This window comes from Polyodon spathula, chromosome 4 (assembly GCF_017654505.1).
Source record: "Polyodon spathula isolate WHYD16114869_AA chromosome 4, ASM1765450v1, whole genome shotgun sequence".
Lineage (NCBI taxonomy): Eukaryota > Metazoa > Chordata > Actinopteri > Acipenseriformes > Polyodontidae > Polyodon > Polyodon spathula.
Window position 1 is genome coordinate 66,752,589 of NC_054537.1, and position 19,851 is coordinate 66,772,439.

A 19,851-nucleotide genomic window follows, 5' to 3' on the forward strand; every position below is an offset into this window, starting at 1 on the left:
TCTGTTACTTCCTGTTCATTTAAAGATATCTCAGATATCGCTATATCTATTTTTGATATCTTAAAATTATTTTAGAGATATCTTTAAATATTTGAAGATGTCTTCAAATATTTTGAGATATCTATTGCGAAGTCTCAAAATGATAATCTGGCTTGCCATACAACGGTGGCCTCAGTTTATCCATAGACACCTTTTTTAACCATGAACAGTGTTCTCTGAGTGTACATAACTGGGTGTTTTCAATTGCAACAGCTTTAAAAGTAAAGTGTGAAATACTGGGTTAAATTATAACTCTTTAGCCTAAACATAGAAAAATGTACTTAAAGTCAAGAAAACCCTTTAATAAGCTTATGAAAATGTGATATATTTTATAATATATTAACCTCAATATATCACCATATATTTTATAATGTATCTATTGTAATATATTTCATATAACTCACCCTATGCAAATTATTGCCACTTTCCCATCACAAAGCACTTTACAGAGGTAGGCTGTGAACTTTGCATTATATGCAGAGTCACTTACAATAGGACACTGATTTAACATTGGTTAGTAATCCACCTGTTTTTGCTTCTACATATCACCTCACAGGTCATTATTCTTAATATGAGTGTTTTATTATCATGAATATTTAATGTAACGCTTCAACCACACATCTCCATCTCACCTCGTGTCATCCCAGGATGGAGCCATAGACTCCCAAGTGACGTGTGCTTGAGAACACTCACACATGATGTTTAACTCACCAGTCTGGCAGAGAGTGGGATTTGAACCGATGACTTGGCTCCTGTTTACAATGCCCAGGACTTTAACCACTGGACCAGCAATATAATTTTTTTTAAATGGTACCACTGCAGAAATAACAACCATTGTATTGTGTGATACTATACTATATATACTATAATACATATATATATATATATATATATATATATATATATATATATATATATATATATATATGGAGACACACACACACACACACACAAATACATACATATAGACATACATACATACACACACACACACACACACTACTGGTCAAAAGTTTTAGAACACCTCAATTTTTCCAGTTTTTATTGAAATTTATGCAGTTTAATGTCTCACTGTAGTCTGAAATTAAAGCATAGAACAAATAAACAATTGGAGATAAAAAATAAATCATGGAATCGTTTTGTTTAACAAAATTTAATCAAAATTTTTGACTCATCAAAGCAGCCACCTTTTACAGATTTAACAGCCGAACACACTCGTGGCATTCTTTCAACAATGGAAATCAAATACTGTTCGGAAAGTTCTTCCCAACACTGTTGCAGAAGTTCCCACAAATGTGTTGCACTTGTAGGTTGCTTTGTTTTCATCCTTCTGTCCAGTTCATCCCAAACCAACTCAATGGAGTTTAAGTCTGGAGACTGTAATGGCCATTCCATGACTTGAAGCATACTGTCTTTTTCTTTTCTTCTAAGGTAGTTCTGACATAGCCTGGAGGTATGTTTTGGGTCATTATCTTGCTGTAGGATGAACACTTGACCAACTAGGCATATACCAGAGGGTATTCCATGGCGCTGCAAAATACTGTGGTAGCCGTTTTGGTTCAGGGTGCCACTCACTGGATCCAGCAAAAGCGCCCCAGACCATCACGCTTCCTCCTCCATGTTTGACAGTTGGTGTCACCCACCGAGGAACCATCCTTTCGCCTACTCGACGGCGTACAAAACCCCTGCGTGATGAACCGAAGATTTCTAATTTTGATTCATCGGTCCATAAGACCTTCTTCTAGTCTTCAGTAGTCCACTGGCAGTGCTTCATGGCCCAGGAAAGCCTCTTTTTCTTATTTTGCCATCTTAGCAATGGCTTTCTTACTGCCACTCAACATGTCAAACCTGCAGCTCGAAGTCTTCTCTTCACAGTTGAAACTGAGACTTGCTTACTTCGACCAGTGTTAAGCTGTGCTTGAAGCTGTTGTCCTGTGAGCCGCCTATCACGCAAGCTGTTGACTCTCAGAAACTTGACTTCTGATTCTGTTGTGGCTTTGGGTCTGCCAGACCTCTTCCTGTCAGAGTTTCCTCCAGTTTCCAAGTGCCTTTTGATGGTGTAGGAAACTGTACTCACTGACACCTTGGCTTTCTTTGAATTTCTCTAAAGGAAAGACCAACACTTTTAAGGGTTATAATGGTCTGTCTGTCTTCCTTTGTTAATTGCCTTTTTCTCGCCATTATGATAGCGATATATTACTTCCTGCAGTATAATACTGTCCAAATAATGCTTAAGAGGGTGTAGTAACAAAGTCTGTTCCAACACTGCTTTTATACAGACAGAGGGTTTGTAAGTAATCAACAAAAGTTGGGACACCTGTAGGAATTGTTAGCATCAACTTTCAAGGCTTAATTTACTTTCATTGCTGCAGAACAGCTGTAAGTTGTTAACCCATTACTTGTTCCCTTAAAAAGGCCTTTTTGTATAACTCTGAAATGTACATTAGTTTTCAGTTTATGGTAACCTAAACATTTTTTTTAACTGACTTGAACTGCTTAAATTTCAATAAAAATTGGAAAAATGGGGGTGTTCTAAAACTTTTGACAGGTAGTGTGTGTGTGTGTGTTTGTGTGTGTGTGTATATATATATACATATATATATATGTCTGTTTGTGTGATATTGCTTATATTTAAAATATATTTTGCAATATATTTGAAGGTAGAAAATATATTTTAAAATGTTGCAATATATTCATTTTCATAATATGAATCACTAAAACGCCAAAACAGCATTGATGTTAATCTTCTTTCAAATTGCCTGCACTCAAATAATATGGATTCAAGATTCAAACCTAGGGAGACCTGGCTTTCCTCTCTAATAACAAAAAATTGATACTGTACATTAATTAGATGTCTGAAACTTCAGAAATAGCATATTTTTAATTTTCTTATCTGCAACTGCATTTCACTCATTTACAAAATACAAGCCACAGTCACTAAAACAACATAAACAGTCACAAAACTATACTGAAACTTGAACTATTTATGCTATAAAGTATTTATTTTTAAAGGTGTTTATATGTTTACTGTTAAAAGTATAAAACCTAATACAACTATTTTGAAAACATCACTACTTAAAATGTGATCATTCTTGTTACTTATATTTTCCTTCCTTCACTATAAACAGCTTGAGTCGTAGCCTCATGTTGATACAAGTAGGAGCCAGGGCTTCATATTTGGCTCACAGTGTGGCATAGTGGCAGGTTTCAAGGTCAGAGAAAGATTGTGTCCTTACAGCTAACCCTGCTGTGTGAAGAAATTATTAGTGATATTTTAGTGTAACATTTAACATGAATGAGGAACACAGCAGCAACTCCCAATCTCCAGATCCCTAAATAACATCAGAAGAAAATATATTTTACAACCAGCTAGTATCATCCTCCTCTGGGCCCATAATAACTGAATGCAGCAGCAACAGTCAGTAAAAATAACCGCTGGTAGGTGGGCGTTTTCAGAATACCTTCTTCCCTGTGACAAACTAACACCGGGTCCTGTGTTATGCACCAATATGTAAAAATAAATAAATAAATAAAATAATTTAATGCACGATGAAAGTTGTTACTGCTCAAGATAATTGGTTTATCTACCACCAACTATCAGAACTGGTATTTTTTATAGGAAATTGTAATTGAAAACAGCTGTTTAGCATATCTACATGCCAAGATTAGTTAGACAGTAGATATGTATTTACCATTAACTGCTAAAAAAGGAAGATATAACCCAACTATCGATGGCAGATATTAGGAAGAGAATGGATAGTCCTGTAAATCATACCATACATGAGGGTCTAAGCAGCACTCCTCATCTTACACCCTAAAAAACTTGACTCCCCACTACTTTATCATCAAACATTCTTAGAAACGGCTAAATACTTATATAAATATGCTAGTGATATGAGGATATGGTGGGGCATGGGTACTGGGACATTAAAAAAAAAACAAAAAAACGTCAAAAGTAAAAACGAAATTGTCTTTTTTTTTTTAAAGTAGTCGCCAATTAATTTTTACCCAGTTTATTTATTTTTAGGCTCAGCTACCACCCCTGCACTCGGGAGTGGTGAAAACAAACACATGCTGTCCTCCGAACTGTGTGCTCTCAGAAGACCTCCTCTTTTCACTCTGCAGGCCTGCCATGCAGCCAACCCAGAGCTATAGCGTCAGAGGACAACGCAGCTCTGGGCAGTTTACAGGCAAGCCTGCAGGCACCAGGCCAGTCTACAGGGGTTGCTGGTGTGCGGTGAGGTGAGGACACACAGGCCGACATAAGCACCCAGGGCGGCACTCAGCCAATTGGGAGCTCCCATCCACAGTCGACTATAGGCCGCATCCTGCACTCCACGCGGAGCTCCTTTACTGGATGCACCACTCGATATCCCGTTGGTACAACTTTTTTTTTTTTTCTTTTAAAGCAGCAGGTAATGTCCTATGGGTTAGTTACACTAATGAGTTAATAAAAGACATTTGAATGCACTCATATTTTTTCCAACATATTTGACGTGTTATCAAAATACATTAACACAAGACATGATTTCATAATATATTCGGGAAGAGATAAAGTTACCATGCTTTGGAAATGGGGCCTTATGACTTAATAAAACATTTTTTACAGTACAGTCAGAAACTAGAAACTAACAAAACCGGTGTCACAGAGCTTTGCTTAAGGCAATGTGTGTTGAGGTCTGCAGTGATTATAATGTGTTTCCTTTTTGAAAAATCGGAAATCTTCAGTTAAGAATGAGACACTTTAACCGAAGAGGGGTTTTATAAGGACTATGGAATTAGAAATGTGCAGACCGCCTATTTAGATCAGAGGAGCTCTGCTGGTGAGACAATAATATCCTAAATGCTTTTAGAGGTATAGGTTCCCGCCATCTTTTCACAGGGCTTTGACAATATTCAATTAAGCGAAAGCGATTTTGGAATACAGATGTACAGAATCTCTAGCAAAAATATCAGAACACAACCAAACACTTAAAATTAATCAAACTGTAGTAAAATAAAATAAAATACACATAAATTGTGCAGTTTTTATTTTCTGAGTCATTCTGAACCTGCAACACTCAAAGAATATGAAAGTGAGTTCTCTGTTCACATTCAAATTTGGGGTTAATTTAAAGAGCTTCCAAGACAATCAGAGGATGTTGAGTGAAAACAGTAGAATATCAAAGTTGCATTTACACAGGGAAAAATCCTAATTTCATGCTACCTGTTTTTGTTGTTTGCTAAAAAGTATCAACTTCCCAACCTAATTCCTTCAATGACTATTCGTGAACTCTCTGGTGTCACACTTCAAAATGGCCAATGCGATACAATTGTCCCTTTAAGTGTACAACAATATTATCTGCCAACAATTTATTATATGGTGCATTTGGAATTATGATACAACAACATTTACAAAAGAATAATATAGATTCTAGAAAAAAAAAAAAAGGTAAAAAAATGTATCAGTGTGCTGCACAAAAACACAGACCAACTCTTATGAGGAAGACTGCCTACATCACTGTGTGTTTTATGAAGTTACTTTCCAAGAGCGTGATTAACTTAATGACCAAGTGGCTGGTCTGCTTTTGTTGTTATAAGGTTGAAATGCTTTTACATAGGTCACTGGTTCAAACTCCTGCTGGGGTTGACAGCCTAGATGTTAGTCTGAACTGAGTACAATCAAAAAGTCTTGCTGCCTATCCAGCAGGAACATAAATCTAACATCAGCCTCAAATCCATAGTAGCTAACTCTTAGCACCAATGGACTATGACTGCTCAGTCAGTGATACAGTAAATATAATGCTTAAACCTCTCCTTATTAGAGTCTGATTTGCTGCTGGTAAAGCAAAACAGCTGACACAGCTAAGTACAATGTTGCATGTTGTCATCATAAAGCAGGAATAAAAAAAAAAAAAAAAAAAAAAAAAAAAAAGTCTGTTTGGCCTAATGCAGCTAATAATGTCTACTTTAATGACAAAAACAGCAGTGGCTCTATTTATCTCACCCTTAATACCACGGTCTGAATGACACCAACAAATGTATCCCAGTCTACCTCCCCCCCCCCCCCCCCCAAGGACAGTACATGCATCAAGCCTTTATTTAAGGAAAACAATTCAAATAAAACCTTGGAAACCAGCTTAAACTACCTGTCTTAGAAAACCAAATATTTTTTGGCAAACAGGGAATTAAATAAAATATGGCTCACGCATGCTCCCGTAATATTTTTACTTTATTTTATTGGAAATCCCAAGAATAACAAAACTTGTATGCTTTTGTAAAAAGCACAATATCACTTTTTTTAAAAAAATATTATTTTAAGCACTTATAAAAGTACAACATGGTCGTTATTTTTTAAAAATAAATTAGGTTTATGATCTGCCACATCCTGCCAGCGTTTTTATTAGATGTTTAAGCATGCATGACCAGAGCCCCCCCTGTGGTCTATAAAACAACAATGAACTTGAATTTAAAAGTGCAAAGGTCTCCCTCTGATCACATTACTTAATTTGACCTGTAAATAATTTGCATTGTAAACAGGAAAGGTGGTGTCAGGAATATAAAAGCAAGTGTGTTATATATATAATTTCCAAGTATTCCCCCATTTAAAGGTTACCAAACTTCTGAACTGTTGTCTAGAACTGTATTATAGGAAGTTATGAATGTATTGAGTGGAATTTAAATCATTATCATTAATCAGAACATGAGGAGCAATTACTTTTAACACTTGTAAGTGTGTATAACCTACCTAACTAGAAGACAATAAAACAAATATAACTGCTACAGTATGTAAGGGCTAATTGTCCCACATTGGTCCAGAGGACTAGGAAGTTTCCATGGTAAAATAATGCCAGACCATGTTTGCTATATGACACGGCAGACCAACCATGTTCACTGTAAGAGTGACGATGAAACAATCACGCTCAAAATGGTACCAAGGTTTACAGAATGTCTGGATTCCATGCTATGTTGTGACGTATACAAGCGTGTCAGGAATTATGTCTCTAGAAATGGCTTAAGGTTTCTTTAATAACTGTAAGTGGGGAAATAGTGTGTCAAGTATGAATATCACATATGCACTGACAGGTTATATGCATGCAAGTAAGCAGCTGGTATGCCGAGAATAGACTGGATGTGCCTTTAATATTTAACAGTCAACCCATCATCTGTGTTGATGTGGACAAGTACTCCTCCAATCCAGCCAGGTGCGTAATTATTGACACATAGGATGTTCAATGAAATCATTTGGGACTTCACAGGAGCAAAAGCCTCTAATGGAATAACGCTTGAGGACCAGCTTTAGGTATCACTCCTATAAAGGCCCTGGCAAAAGGTTATTGCAATATATCACAGTCCAAAGTAATTTACATGTTTACATTTATATGTTTGTCATGTTTATACCATCTTATAATGGATCCATAAACTAGTGTTATCAATATATAATTATATATGTATCCCCTGAAATGGCAGTACCTGAGACATTTTTTACCCTTTAACTCAACCAAGCCTTTCAACCAAGTGTTAAGAACCAAATACCTCTAAGGATGTAATTCTGGTAGTTCTGGTCAGCTTCTGCTCCCACCTTTATCAAACATGTTAGCCCTTCAGCCACAACAAATTCATGGACCAAATCTTTATCGTCCTGGAAAACAAAATCATGTAAGATTTAATGACAAAATTAATAGAACAAAACTGGTGAAGCTTCATCAGTGCAAAATCTTGGGGAAAGTTTTTTTTTGTTGTTGTTGTTGTTGTTGTTGTTCATTGTTTAGTTTGGACCATTGGGTTGGATTAGAATTAAATGAGAAAGTGTGAAGTCTCAATACACTACACAAGAGAGAAAAGGTTTGGGTTGTTGTTGACCTGTGCACACTTAGGAAAAATAAGTTATAATTTCCTAATTTGTCCATTTTGAACCTGGGGTCATGAATGTGGTTAACTTACATAGATTTACATAGTATTTTCTCTGCATACAAAAAAGGATAGAAGGGGATATGACACATCAAATCCAACAGAGACATCTACTGGAGCAAGTAAAGTCATTATTTCAAAAGGCGTTGCTGCAATATAAATTACTCTGTGGCTCCTATTTGAGATTAGAGTGGGATTTTATTTCTGTCTGTGCTTTTCTTTACCTTAACTGCATTCTTGTCAGTTCCAGTAGCCAAACATGGTTGGGCATAGTCAGTAGATGAATGACCTTCAGGGAAAATCAGGCTGCACAATAGCTCAATCAATTTCCTAAGATGGTGTTAACAGGCACTGAGCTCTAGGAGGTAGTCCTTCACGTATGTGTACAGGCAGCTTGAAAAGGACTGGCTACACATGACCTGCAAGTAACAGGATGCTTTCATGTCAAAGAAAAAGCCACCTAGTACATGTTCAGGGATAACCATGTAGGATGTAATTAGACATTAAAAAATAAACTAGAAGGCGATGTTTCTCTGTACTTGTTGATTTTGCTTTGGATACCACACCTTGAAAATTAAGTGATGCGAGCTATTTCTTCTATCTTCCCCAATTTCTCATTTTTTCAGCAGGATAAAGTTAATCATTGTGTGATATAAAAAAGAAACACTTGGCCAAAAATAGTCATTTCAGTGCTACTGATTTGTACTACACTGAAACCAGATGTGAAACTTTAACCACAGACACCCACTGGCTTTAAGCATGCCGAGACGAGGTACCCCACGTTATAACACTACAGATATGTGGGTCAGTCAGCTGTGGTTGACCATAAAAGATAGTGCTCCTTATCATTAATCTCAAAAGTGATCACAGTAGTAATAAACTACAAATACAGACAAAGTGTTATGGAAGAAAATCCAGCTTTGATCTTGGTTTGGCTCACACAAACCTCAGCATACCTCAGCAACAGTATTATAATTAACTTGTTGTGAAATGAATATGCAGCACACTGTGCTACGTGTGTTTATGTGCTTTTCATTTTGCAATAATGTATTCTTGTATGTGTATATATATATATATATATATATATATATATATATATATGATATATATATATATATATATATATATTAGATCTATATATATATATATATGATATATATGATATATATAATAAGACCTGGATATCCCATCCTACTACTACTAATACTACTAATACTTCACTATCATACAAGGCTTTAGCTATGCAAACCACTGTACTCGTATTCCCTGCTTTTTTGAATGCTGTCGAAACATTCTTTCATTAATTAACCCCAATGCAATTGGTAGAGATCTATAAAGAAGTCTGTAGAGATCATCTTGCCATTCTCTATGGAACATAGAAATTCTGTTATGCTCCATAGAATTCTATAGATTTCCTCAACCGCCATATAACTTTATAGAGCTTTCACAATTTTCTATAGAATTCTAGAGATTTTGCTAGCCGCCATAGAACTCTGTAGATATTTCACAATTCTCTATAGAATTCTATAGAGATTTCACAAATCTCTATGGAATTCCATAGAACATTTTCATAAGTACTTCCTGTTTGTTTACTTCAAACTAAAAAAAATACATAAAGTGTATATATTACTGTAAATTACCAGCTGCACTACAACCTAGAATAACGGATTTATCAGATCCGTTTTGGGTATACGTTAGCTTTCAAGTTTCAGACTAACACAGGTAACTTACTGAGTGCTATTTTATTTAGGTTAGCTGAACAGTAATGTCATTTATTGAGTGCTATTTTATTTAGGTTAGCTGAACAGTAATGTCATTTATTGAGTGCTATTTTATTTTAGTTAGCTGAAGAAAAAGTATGATATAGCTGTTCATTTTCTGATACCATTTGAAAGAAATACATTGCACAAAAGAAAAATCAGCATGCTTGCGACTAAGATCATAAATCGATTAAGGCACTTCCAAATACCCCCAACGTGTGCTAAAAAAATAATTTAAATAGCCTTCAATAGCCTTCCACAGTGCCTTATCACAGGCAGCCAGGTAGAACAAATTGAAAAGAAGCACCATCTTTGATACTGTAAGTATCACATCTCACATTAACCTCAACATTTTCAGTCGAGTTAGCTTGTATATGGAATCCTCAGGAAATAATACATTCTCAGTGTTTATTACAAGTCAAGCTGAGTACTGCAAACGTTTGCGATTCATTTCACTTCTGACACGTTGTTAAACCATGCGCTGTGTGTTTTTATATGATCTGCGAGGTGTTTATTCTTGCTGATTTCACTTAATTATACACACTTTAGTCTACTTGCTAGGTAGGGTACATTAAGTAAATGTATTATAACAGCCATAACACTCCGGAACATATTGATATACAGAGAGGGAAGGCTGAAATATGGAATTTGAGCCTTCCAGCAGGACTTACAGTATATACTGCAAATGGCTGGACTTGTCTCGACTAAAGTCTCATTACATAGCTTGGGCCTGCCTGTGGAATTTGTTATTGCTATGGAAACAGCAGGGTACAAGTACTGATATGAAACTGCAGCATGTTTACCAGTATAGATGAGTACAGACATGGATCTGTAGCGTGTGAAAAAGTACTCACATGAACTGAATCTGTACCTTGCTTTTGGAGCAGTATCAAAATGCTTACTCTATATTGATACAAAACTGGACAGCTTTGTTATAAAATTTTGGTTGTGATGTATTTTTCCCCACTGATTTGGCGGCTAGGAACCTGTGTTTTTTTTATTATATTCATATATATATATATATATATATATATATATATATATATATATATATATATATATATATATATATATATATATTAACATCCCAAACCATCAGTAGACCATGTAATGTAATTGTATTTGACTTTCTGAATACTTAAGCCATCACAAGTGCACACAAAGATGAAGGGTGAATAAGGAAGGACTGGTGTTCTCAAGTATAGTTTTCAGCAATATAGCTAAAGCCATTTAACCCTTTGGACAAAACGTACAAAAAACAAGGAGCACGTATCCAAAGAAAATAGATATGTTTGTGGATAACTGTCTTATGTGCTGTTTATGAAAGCTATAAGGTTGCCAATTTTTGATGGGATGTCTCAAAAAAAAAGGCTTATCCTTGTCAATGCAGATGTTATGACTATAAATTGTTATTATTTTATATCTCTATAGAATGCTCTTATTTTCTGGTACACTGGGCTGGTTGGGAAGCAGTTATTGTATACTATAGGCAATACTTTATTCTGATTTGATTTCAAACAAAATTGATGGTTAATTAATTCAATCAAAATCAATATTGCTCCATGTTTTCTCTGTTTATCCCAGGAAAAAAAAAAAGCAAACTGACTTGAACAAGAAGTAATTCAGACAATATCAGACAAATAAAAGCTTTCTTAAATACTTTTTTTTTTCTTTTTATAAACAGTACTTAGTCCAGTTTAGTATTTTTGTTCCAAAAACACTTTTAAAATTCAGTTAGCTGGCTGGGGAGATGAAAGGTAATTTGAGTGCGTATACTGGCAAAACCAGTAGCAGAACTTTCAACACCAAATGTGTGTGGTTTAATGGCAAAACCACATGTACCCTCACACCTATCTGTGTCTTAATAACTCAAGCTGACCATGTTCTATCCCTGGTTAATCTGCCTGTGGGGGTTTAAGTAACCTTTCCTCCTGGAGCAGAATCAAGGTTTCCCCAGCCATACTTTAAATTAATCAAGTATCAATTCTCACGCCAGATGAACTCATCCATCGCAAAAAAAACATACTGAGTTGTTGTCATTGCATATGTTGGAGTTTATGGGACCAGACTGAATAATTAAATTTCCCCACTTCTTGTTTTTCAAATTAAAAATCAATCAGTGCAGAAAGCACTTTGAGACTACAAACAGTGCTCTTAAACTTTCCTTGGAAGTGTCTCTTTCCAAGGGGAGCAAATATAAACAAAAATACTCCTATACTAACCGCAGGGAACCTGCGCAAGTCCTTTAGGAAAGCGTCCTACAGCTCAAAGACTGTTCCAACTGTAGGATACAGCTTTAGATCAGCGCAGATCTCCTTGCCTCTTCCTCTCTACATTTGCATAATGTTTTCCTGCTGCTGTTAGCTAAAGTACCTGCAGTATAATTACGATTTTGGACAACTAAATTAATGATCATTTTCAAACCGGGTTTACACCTAAACGTACAAATACACTGCTCCTCTTTTAACACTGTGCTACTGCAGACGAACTGATAAAATGTGTAGTGGTATACACTTGTATTACCTTTGATGACAATGTAACTATTTCTTTTCACTGAGGAGAACCTCTTTCCAAGAGTGTCTACACATGCAGTAATTGCATGATAGCTGAAAGTATAGAAACATGTTTGATTTAAAACCTGAGACTAAACATGCCTGTTTTACTGTATCAGACAGAGCTTTCCTATTTCTAAGACGATGAAAAATCCAAATTAATCTTTTCCACACTGTTGTAACAAGAAGGTACTTGATTTATTGAAGTGCTACAGAGCAGCAGGAATACATATTGTTGCAATGCACACTTGCCAATAAGGGCCATTTATGTTCCATTTGTTGAACAGGTCTAAATATGTCTCAATTTAATATCCCTGTCCAAAAAAACAAATTGAAGTGGTTTATTGAGCAGTTGAAATACATTCGGCCTCATGAGCCAGCATGTTTAAAAGGGTACTTTTGAATAACATTATAGACACATGTTGGCAGTGGGTTCTCTGTAAGAAAGATTACACTGACAAGTCTAAATCTGCAATGGGAGGAGAAGTTGCATTTTTTCCTTTCCCTAACTCTTATATCTTGCATTAATCACTTTCTACACTAGCTTTGATTTTTTCCCTGTCTAACCACATTAAAGGGAAGCACACTTTACACACCTTGGGCCAATAGCAGTGCAATCACACTGGCAATAAGAGATTTATATCTTCATAAAATAGAATGTAAGATTTTACCTGAAAAATCTGCTTCAGGGAAAACAGGGCCCTCCTCAGCTCCCTTCCATTGGAGTTGTAGAGTTTTTCTGCAGGGAAGACAGCAAAATAAAATCAGGTGACTTTTCTATAATAGCCATAAATGTTGTATGACATCCAGAGGGGAAGAAGGTAAAGCAGGGTCAGGTATACAAGGTCTTTATCACATTTGACTCACAGACCTTTTTTTTGGTAGATGGTATTTCTAACAGTACTTGATAACTCTTCAGCTATGCATTTTTAAAGGTAGATGGGTCGTTCCTGATTATTGTTTTCTGTAATTACTCTATTATTTTGTTCTTTAACCTTTTCATTTGTGTCCATAATTCTAGGAAGCACACCCCCACAATGACCTTTGACTGCTTGCCAAAGATTCCTAATTAAATTAACTTCCCTGAACCTTTTCAGGTACCCTTCATTTTCTTCTCCATTTCTGAAGCCTTCATTCTTTTTTTGGCAGAAATGCCTATTGACATCTTCTTCCAAGACTGTTCTGAACATGTTCATTCTGGATCACAAAGCCTGTCTGATCTTGTGTTTGTTTCTGTTGTATTTTTGTTTGGTCAACCAGGCCCCCTGGACATTTTTTACTTGCACTGATGAGCATACATACATATATACATGGCAACAATAAGCACAGACGGAAAAGTTAAGATTAATTACATCGATTACACCATTTGTAACGTTTGTCGTCTTGACTTATACCTTGTTTCCATAGTCAAACCAACTCGACTGCACTCAGGTGCTCCCGGGTTAGCATGAATTTTCCAAAACTCGAGCTGAGGTGCAACGCGAGTTGGCTAAAAGAAGTAGCATTTCGGAGTTTCTCTAGTTATTATGTGAGCTGGACAAGTCTCACTCATGTTATCGAGATCCTTGAAGCGGATTTTGAATGACCCAATCTCCCCAAACACTAGTCACGTTTCATCATGATTCCACGTTTTTTTTTTTTTTATAGAGTTAAATTACATTAACTCACTCCTTTCATTTTATTCTATTTCATTTGTTCTAACCGTAATTTGTATCTGACAAGCAATTTAGAAATATTGAATATGGACCCCCAATGGAAGGGCTACAAGAGAAAGGTACGATGTCTGTGTGGCAAGCGCAAGGCCCGTCTCACACCACCAAGAGCTAAAGACTGAGGAAGCTAAGTTTCATTAAAGTTATTTTATTTTTCTAAATATAATCTAACATCTTTACTCCTGTACAGTGAAGCCCCTCCCTCCCACTGCTCAATGAAGGAGAAAGCTCTTTACTCTGACAGAGCCCATGGCAGAGTCTAACAGATTCTCTGACTGTGCTGCATGGTACTGTTAGGGCTTAACATAAACACACCAGGGGAACTCGCCACAGAGAAGCTGGTTTATTTTGTTAAAATGGGGTTGTTATGCTATGCTAAACATGTTTTTTTTTCCTGCCATGGGTGGTGGGGGCAGAGGGGAGAGGCTGGCTAATAGTATGGATTTACACCTTGAACTCTGAAGGCTGTATGTCAATTGCATTCCTGAGTCATCCAGACTGTACCAGCTGAACTATTATTGTTTTAAATTTATATTTTTGTTCATTTATATATGATATGTATAACTACACTGTGTATATTCTTTTTTACGTTAAAAAAACTCATTGGTTGGAGGTAGGGGGTCTAAGAATCTCGGTCAAATGGCAAAGCTGCACTACTTCTTTAACCCAAATATCAACACAGAGTAATTCAATCACCCTCAGAAGAATGAAAAACACACTACTTGAGTTTTTTAACACTTAACCATCTGAGCTACTTTTTTCCTTCATCCTCAGGACAGACTTAATGATCTCAGCTTTAGATAAATTTTTGTTACATAACAAAATACAGTAATAATAATAACTTCAATTATACAAACGGTCATGTAATTTTGGCCAAATACAAAATGACAATAAAATAACTCCAGCCAAAGCCATTGCAGCCTGGGGGAGAATACAAAGTCAGCTGACTTAAATTGCTTGATCCCTGGGAATGAGTGACTCAAGCTGCTGGCTACACATAACAGGCTGTAGTGCACAAATGTGTGTAATTAGTAAAATTAATACAGCAAATATTTTTTATATCACATATAATATGTGTAAAAACACAACAAAAATCTATAGCAGAAAATGTAACAAGTATGTATCTGTACAGGCTCTCCTGTCAGGTCAGTCTTGAAAGGAAAAATGGCAGAGAGATCTGTGCTGGCAGTCTTTTATAGCCTTGTGGGCGGGAATGACTGTGTCACAGGTTTGGCTGAGCAGATTTGATATATCATATTAAGGTTTTGGATCTTTAGGAGGTAAATACCCATTCAGTAGTTTCTTTAATTGAGATTAGGTCTTGGATCGGGGCACCAATTGGGGGGGAGATGGGGGGGGGGCAACCACCCCCCCAAGCCTCGAAGCATTAAAAAAATAATCCACAAGAGTTATTTACGAGGTTTGCAACCACTCCCCCCTCCCCCAAGCCTCGAAGCATTAAAAAAATAATACACAAGAGTTATTTATGAGGTTTAACTTCCTGTGATTGTTGGAAACTAATAATAATATATGTAATTGCGTTTTTTTTTTTTTTTTGGTTTGTTTTTTTGTTTTCCGTGGCCCTCGAGCTATACTATAGTTAACAGTTATGCCAGGAGCGAGCAACATCAAAGCATTCAGTGCACTCTAATGCGCCACAGCCAAGGTAAAACTTCACTGCCATTAAAAGAAAATATATAATTATTCTATCTGTCTGACTTAAAAAAGAGGGAGTGTTCATCATGAAAAGAACAGGGATGCAAAGTACCCTAAAAAACTTTTTTCAAAAGAAAAGTCGAAGGGAAATAGCGAGTACCATCAAAATACCAAGGTAATGCAACAATATTTACAAAATTGTATGGAAGCTTATGGTAAATTATTGCATGTGTTACATACATTTATTTATTGAGAGTTGTTGTTTCTTTTCTACACCCCCACCCCCACCCAAAGGTTTTGTTGAATTGGCACCCCTCCTCTGGATGGCACAAAATGTCACCCAGAGACCAAATGCTGTGTTGGTCATGCAGGCAATGTGGAATTTCGAACGTGGCAGCATAAAAGAAAATGTAATCAATAGATAATAATAATACTAATAATGCTACTACTACGACTACTACTACTACTACTACTACTAATAATAATAATAATAATAATAATAATAATAATAATAATAATAATAATAATAATATCCTAAACCACAGGTGTGTTGAATCTTGTTTTTAGTAAAATTTAATATGTAAATGTTGATATCAGTTGCGGTTTTGGCAGTACCAAAACTTTTAAGGAAATTCCTCTTTGTCAACAGAAACTCTAGGAGTAACAATATGAACAAATCCTAATACAGTGTATGTTAATTGCTACAATTTATAATGTATTGTATTTCATTTTGTGTAGCTTGCACTCCACAGCCCTCCAGTGAATTAGGTGGATTGCTCAGGTTTACTCAAATGACTTTAACGTCTGTTTGTGTGAAAATGTTCCAAATAAAACAGAAGTTCCTCACGTATGTAGAGCTAAGATCACCTACAATAATGATTATGATTAAGAACTGGGCAAAGAGATGAAAAAAGTTATCCATTCCTTATTCTGAAAGAATGCTTTGTCCATAAAATGACACTATGGTCCACAAAAGTTATTTATTTTTTCAGAACACTGGAGAGCTGTCACGAACCTTGACACGCTGGTAAACCTTTCTTCCAGGAGGTGTTCACAACCCTCATTGTCAAGCCTCACTCCAGAGGCCAGAGCACTCCTCTTCTATGACTACTACTCTCCTCCTCCGGAACAAACGTTTTTTATCCCACTGTCTCTAGAGACACAAAGCAGCGGCTGCATTGACAGCACAAACCCCTGTGAGCTTGTATCTGCCAAAAACTCTTGATTTATCCAGGTGCTAAACTGATCTAACATCGAGTAACAATATGCATATTTCTCCTGTCAAAGACTGTTAGAGCAAGTAATGTCTAGTCAGTCAAACGTCAGTTACGCTGTCACAGACACCTTGCAATGTAATAGCTTCCAAGTCTCCTTTTCTTTTCACAGCCTACCACCAGAATGCATTAACATTCCATAGAGATGGGATTATAGCGTCCAAAAGCATTAACCTAATGATTTATTTTTCTGCAGATTTTTGGTTCATTCGTGGTGTGTTTTTGTACTCTTTAATATGGAGAACTGTGCTCATGATGGGGTGAGAACAGGAGTTTTTTCCTAGGTCATGTACTATCCAGTACAGGCAGCAACACTTCTTCCTTGTCTAACCTAACTTTTAATGCCTCGCTACTATAAGTGGACACGTGAGCCCTGCATTCGTAACAGTGTGTATTATTAAACACAGCATTATGAAGAGCATTACAACAACAGATGATCTGTAAAACACCAAAGAGATGCCCTCTCAGTTCTCGATTGACACCCAGCTAATTATAAGTTGAAATGGAAACAAACCATCTTCCCTTTTCAGCTTTTTGGGCTGGAGACAACCTTTTTTGTAATTGTTCCTTAAATACAGCTTTATGAAAACAAAAATTTAAAAAACGGTGCTCTACCAGAGCAAAACTGACTAAGCCACACCCCTTATAAACAAAACAAAAAAATCTTTACAAGAAAGAAAACAACAAGTGTTTTTGTTCAGTGAAAGGAGAATCACATAGCAACCATAAACTTCAATGTGTTTCATCCTTTCACATTTCCTACAAACACTAAGCAAGTATTCTGAAAAAAAAAAAAAAAATATATATATATATATATATATATATATATATATATATATATATATATATATATATATATTTATATTGTATAATACCCGACACGGACTCAGGTGTACTCCATAAAGGGTAATATCCCTTATATTTCATATATATATATATATATATATATATATATATATATATATATATATATGATATATATATATACTAGTATTTTAACATAGGTTTTAGTACTTGCAAACTGATCATAGGTTTTGTACTTGCAAAAAGTTAACTTACCCCACAGAAACGGCCATAATTCACTAGTATTTACATTACAGTATCCAGTGTTATGTCATATTACTTAAATGTGTTGATCACCAATGTGCCTATTACACTACTTACATCATTAGTCAAAGTGCAACAGCTTGCAAACCATTTCAGGTTTACGAACAAGTTTACCATAATATTACTCACTGACACTGGAAATTCTCAGCAGGGAGGTCCTAAGGCAGGTGGTGGCAGTTACAACATACAACAATTAGATAAAATACAAAACACATGGCAAGAATCATAAGTTAACAAAAAGGACCCTGAAGCTATTGAATGCCTGCATGTAAACGTGGTTGTGTAATAATAAAACATACTGAATGTGTTAAGGTTGGAAATTAAAAACAAGGGGCATACATTTTGCTCTAGATTTTGGTAAACTCTCCTCAGCAATTTGTTAATGGCATCAAGTGTGGCACAATACTATTAGGGTAGTAAAATAGAAATAACACTTTTAAAATAGGTAGGTCTTGCTATGTCATATCGGTTTAATAAAGGACAATGGCATTACCTACAGTATAGAGCTGTACTGGCGGGAACAATGAGAGCGTCCACTTATATTTGCAAATGCACCTCAGTCCTGACATTCAGTTCTAGGCCAAGACTGACAATTGTGTTAATTTGTGTGGTGGATATGTGATGTTAACTAATGTCCACTTTGAGGGTGATTTGAGACCAGCAAACTATTTTAACTTGTGACCTGAGCTTGAAATCTCACCCATGCCTCCATAGGTGAAGGCATACGAGGCTTAAGTTGACCTGCTAGACTACACGTTTGTAGCATCAGATTGGGTCATAATATCATTCTGTTTATGAAATTAACAGAAATGGAATATACAGAGGGGGGTCCTAAGCCATTCTCTGTGTTTACTTGGTTTCTGGTCACAAACTCCCCCACTGACAAAGAATGCTTTTAAAATGAGTCGTAAACTAAATACTGGACAAGTGGTTTATCTTCACCAGCGCTGAAAACATCCTGTGGCACCGGCAGTGTCTTGCAAAGGGTACAAAACAGACGGTTTTGAATGCTTTGACACCTCGGAAAGAAAACAGTTCACCTCATAAATCCAGTCAACAGGGGGCAAAACAGCAGAGCAGTTAAGAACATCGGGCCGCCTCGGAGCGAGAACAACCAATGGGAAATACCTCACGTGGACTCAGGCACAGCCCAAAATAAACAAACTATCCAATCACAAGGGTGAAGAAAGAATTATAAAAGGACAAGCGCGACTTTGAAATACGACTCCCGACATGAAACCCAAGGCTCTTGACACACAAACAAGTCTCTGAACTTTCTTTCTTTCAATCTGAAGACCCAGCCTGCGACTGGCTTTAACATATACCATTTTCGGAAAATCTGAAACAAGACTTTTGCCTTGGTGTGGGAGTCTGCAGCGTAAGACACCTAAAATCCTGAAAGTATTTGTAATCAAATCTGTAACTTAGCCCCGACTGATCACTGGAGACCTGGGAAATCTGGATGAATATTTGAAGTCGACAGAGATTGAAATATGTTCAATCTATTGAGCTAGCAGTGCTGGGGTTTGCTGAGGAATATTCCAGACACCTATAAAACCTATTGGATAGAGGCTCTCCAGGACCAGGGTTGGAGACCCCTCCTTTAAGGGAATCTCTCATAGATTGCGTTGGATCGCTAATCAACTAGAGGGAGTGGGGTGTCATTGTTCATATTTTCTTTTCTGTACTGTTTAGTTGAGTTAATTCTTCCTTTCTGTATTACTTCAGTTTATTATTCTTCCCTTATTTTAGTTTTATTTCTAATAAATGTATTTTTTGTTTATTAGAAGTGTTGTCAAGTCTGATTATGTCAGTAGTGGTGGGTTCTACATGATTTTAATTCAAATAAGGTATTATATGA

General features: G+C 36.2%; 1 protein-coding gene across 9 annotated transcripts in view; it reads right to left on the reverse strand.

Moving 5' to 3' along the window:
• LOC121314771 (FH1/FH2 domain-containing protein 3-like) overlaps window positions 1-19,851 on the reverse strand; it is a 263,850-nt gene that overhangs the window by 96,585 nt on the left and 147,414 nt on the right. For all 9 annotated transcript variants that reach the window (XM_041248429.1, XM_041248428.1, XM_041248437.1 and 6 more), the window contains exons 4-5: window positions 12,913-12,980; window positions 7,555-7,660 (exon numbers count right to left, since the gene is read on the reverse strand). In XM_041248429.1, the coding sequence (XP_041104363.1) occupies window positions 7,555-7,660; window positions 12,913-12,980 (174 nt within the window). The remainder of the gene's footprint in view (window positions 1-7,554; window positions 7,661-12,912; window positions 12,981-19,851) is intronic.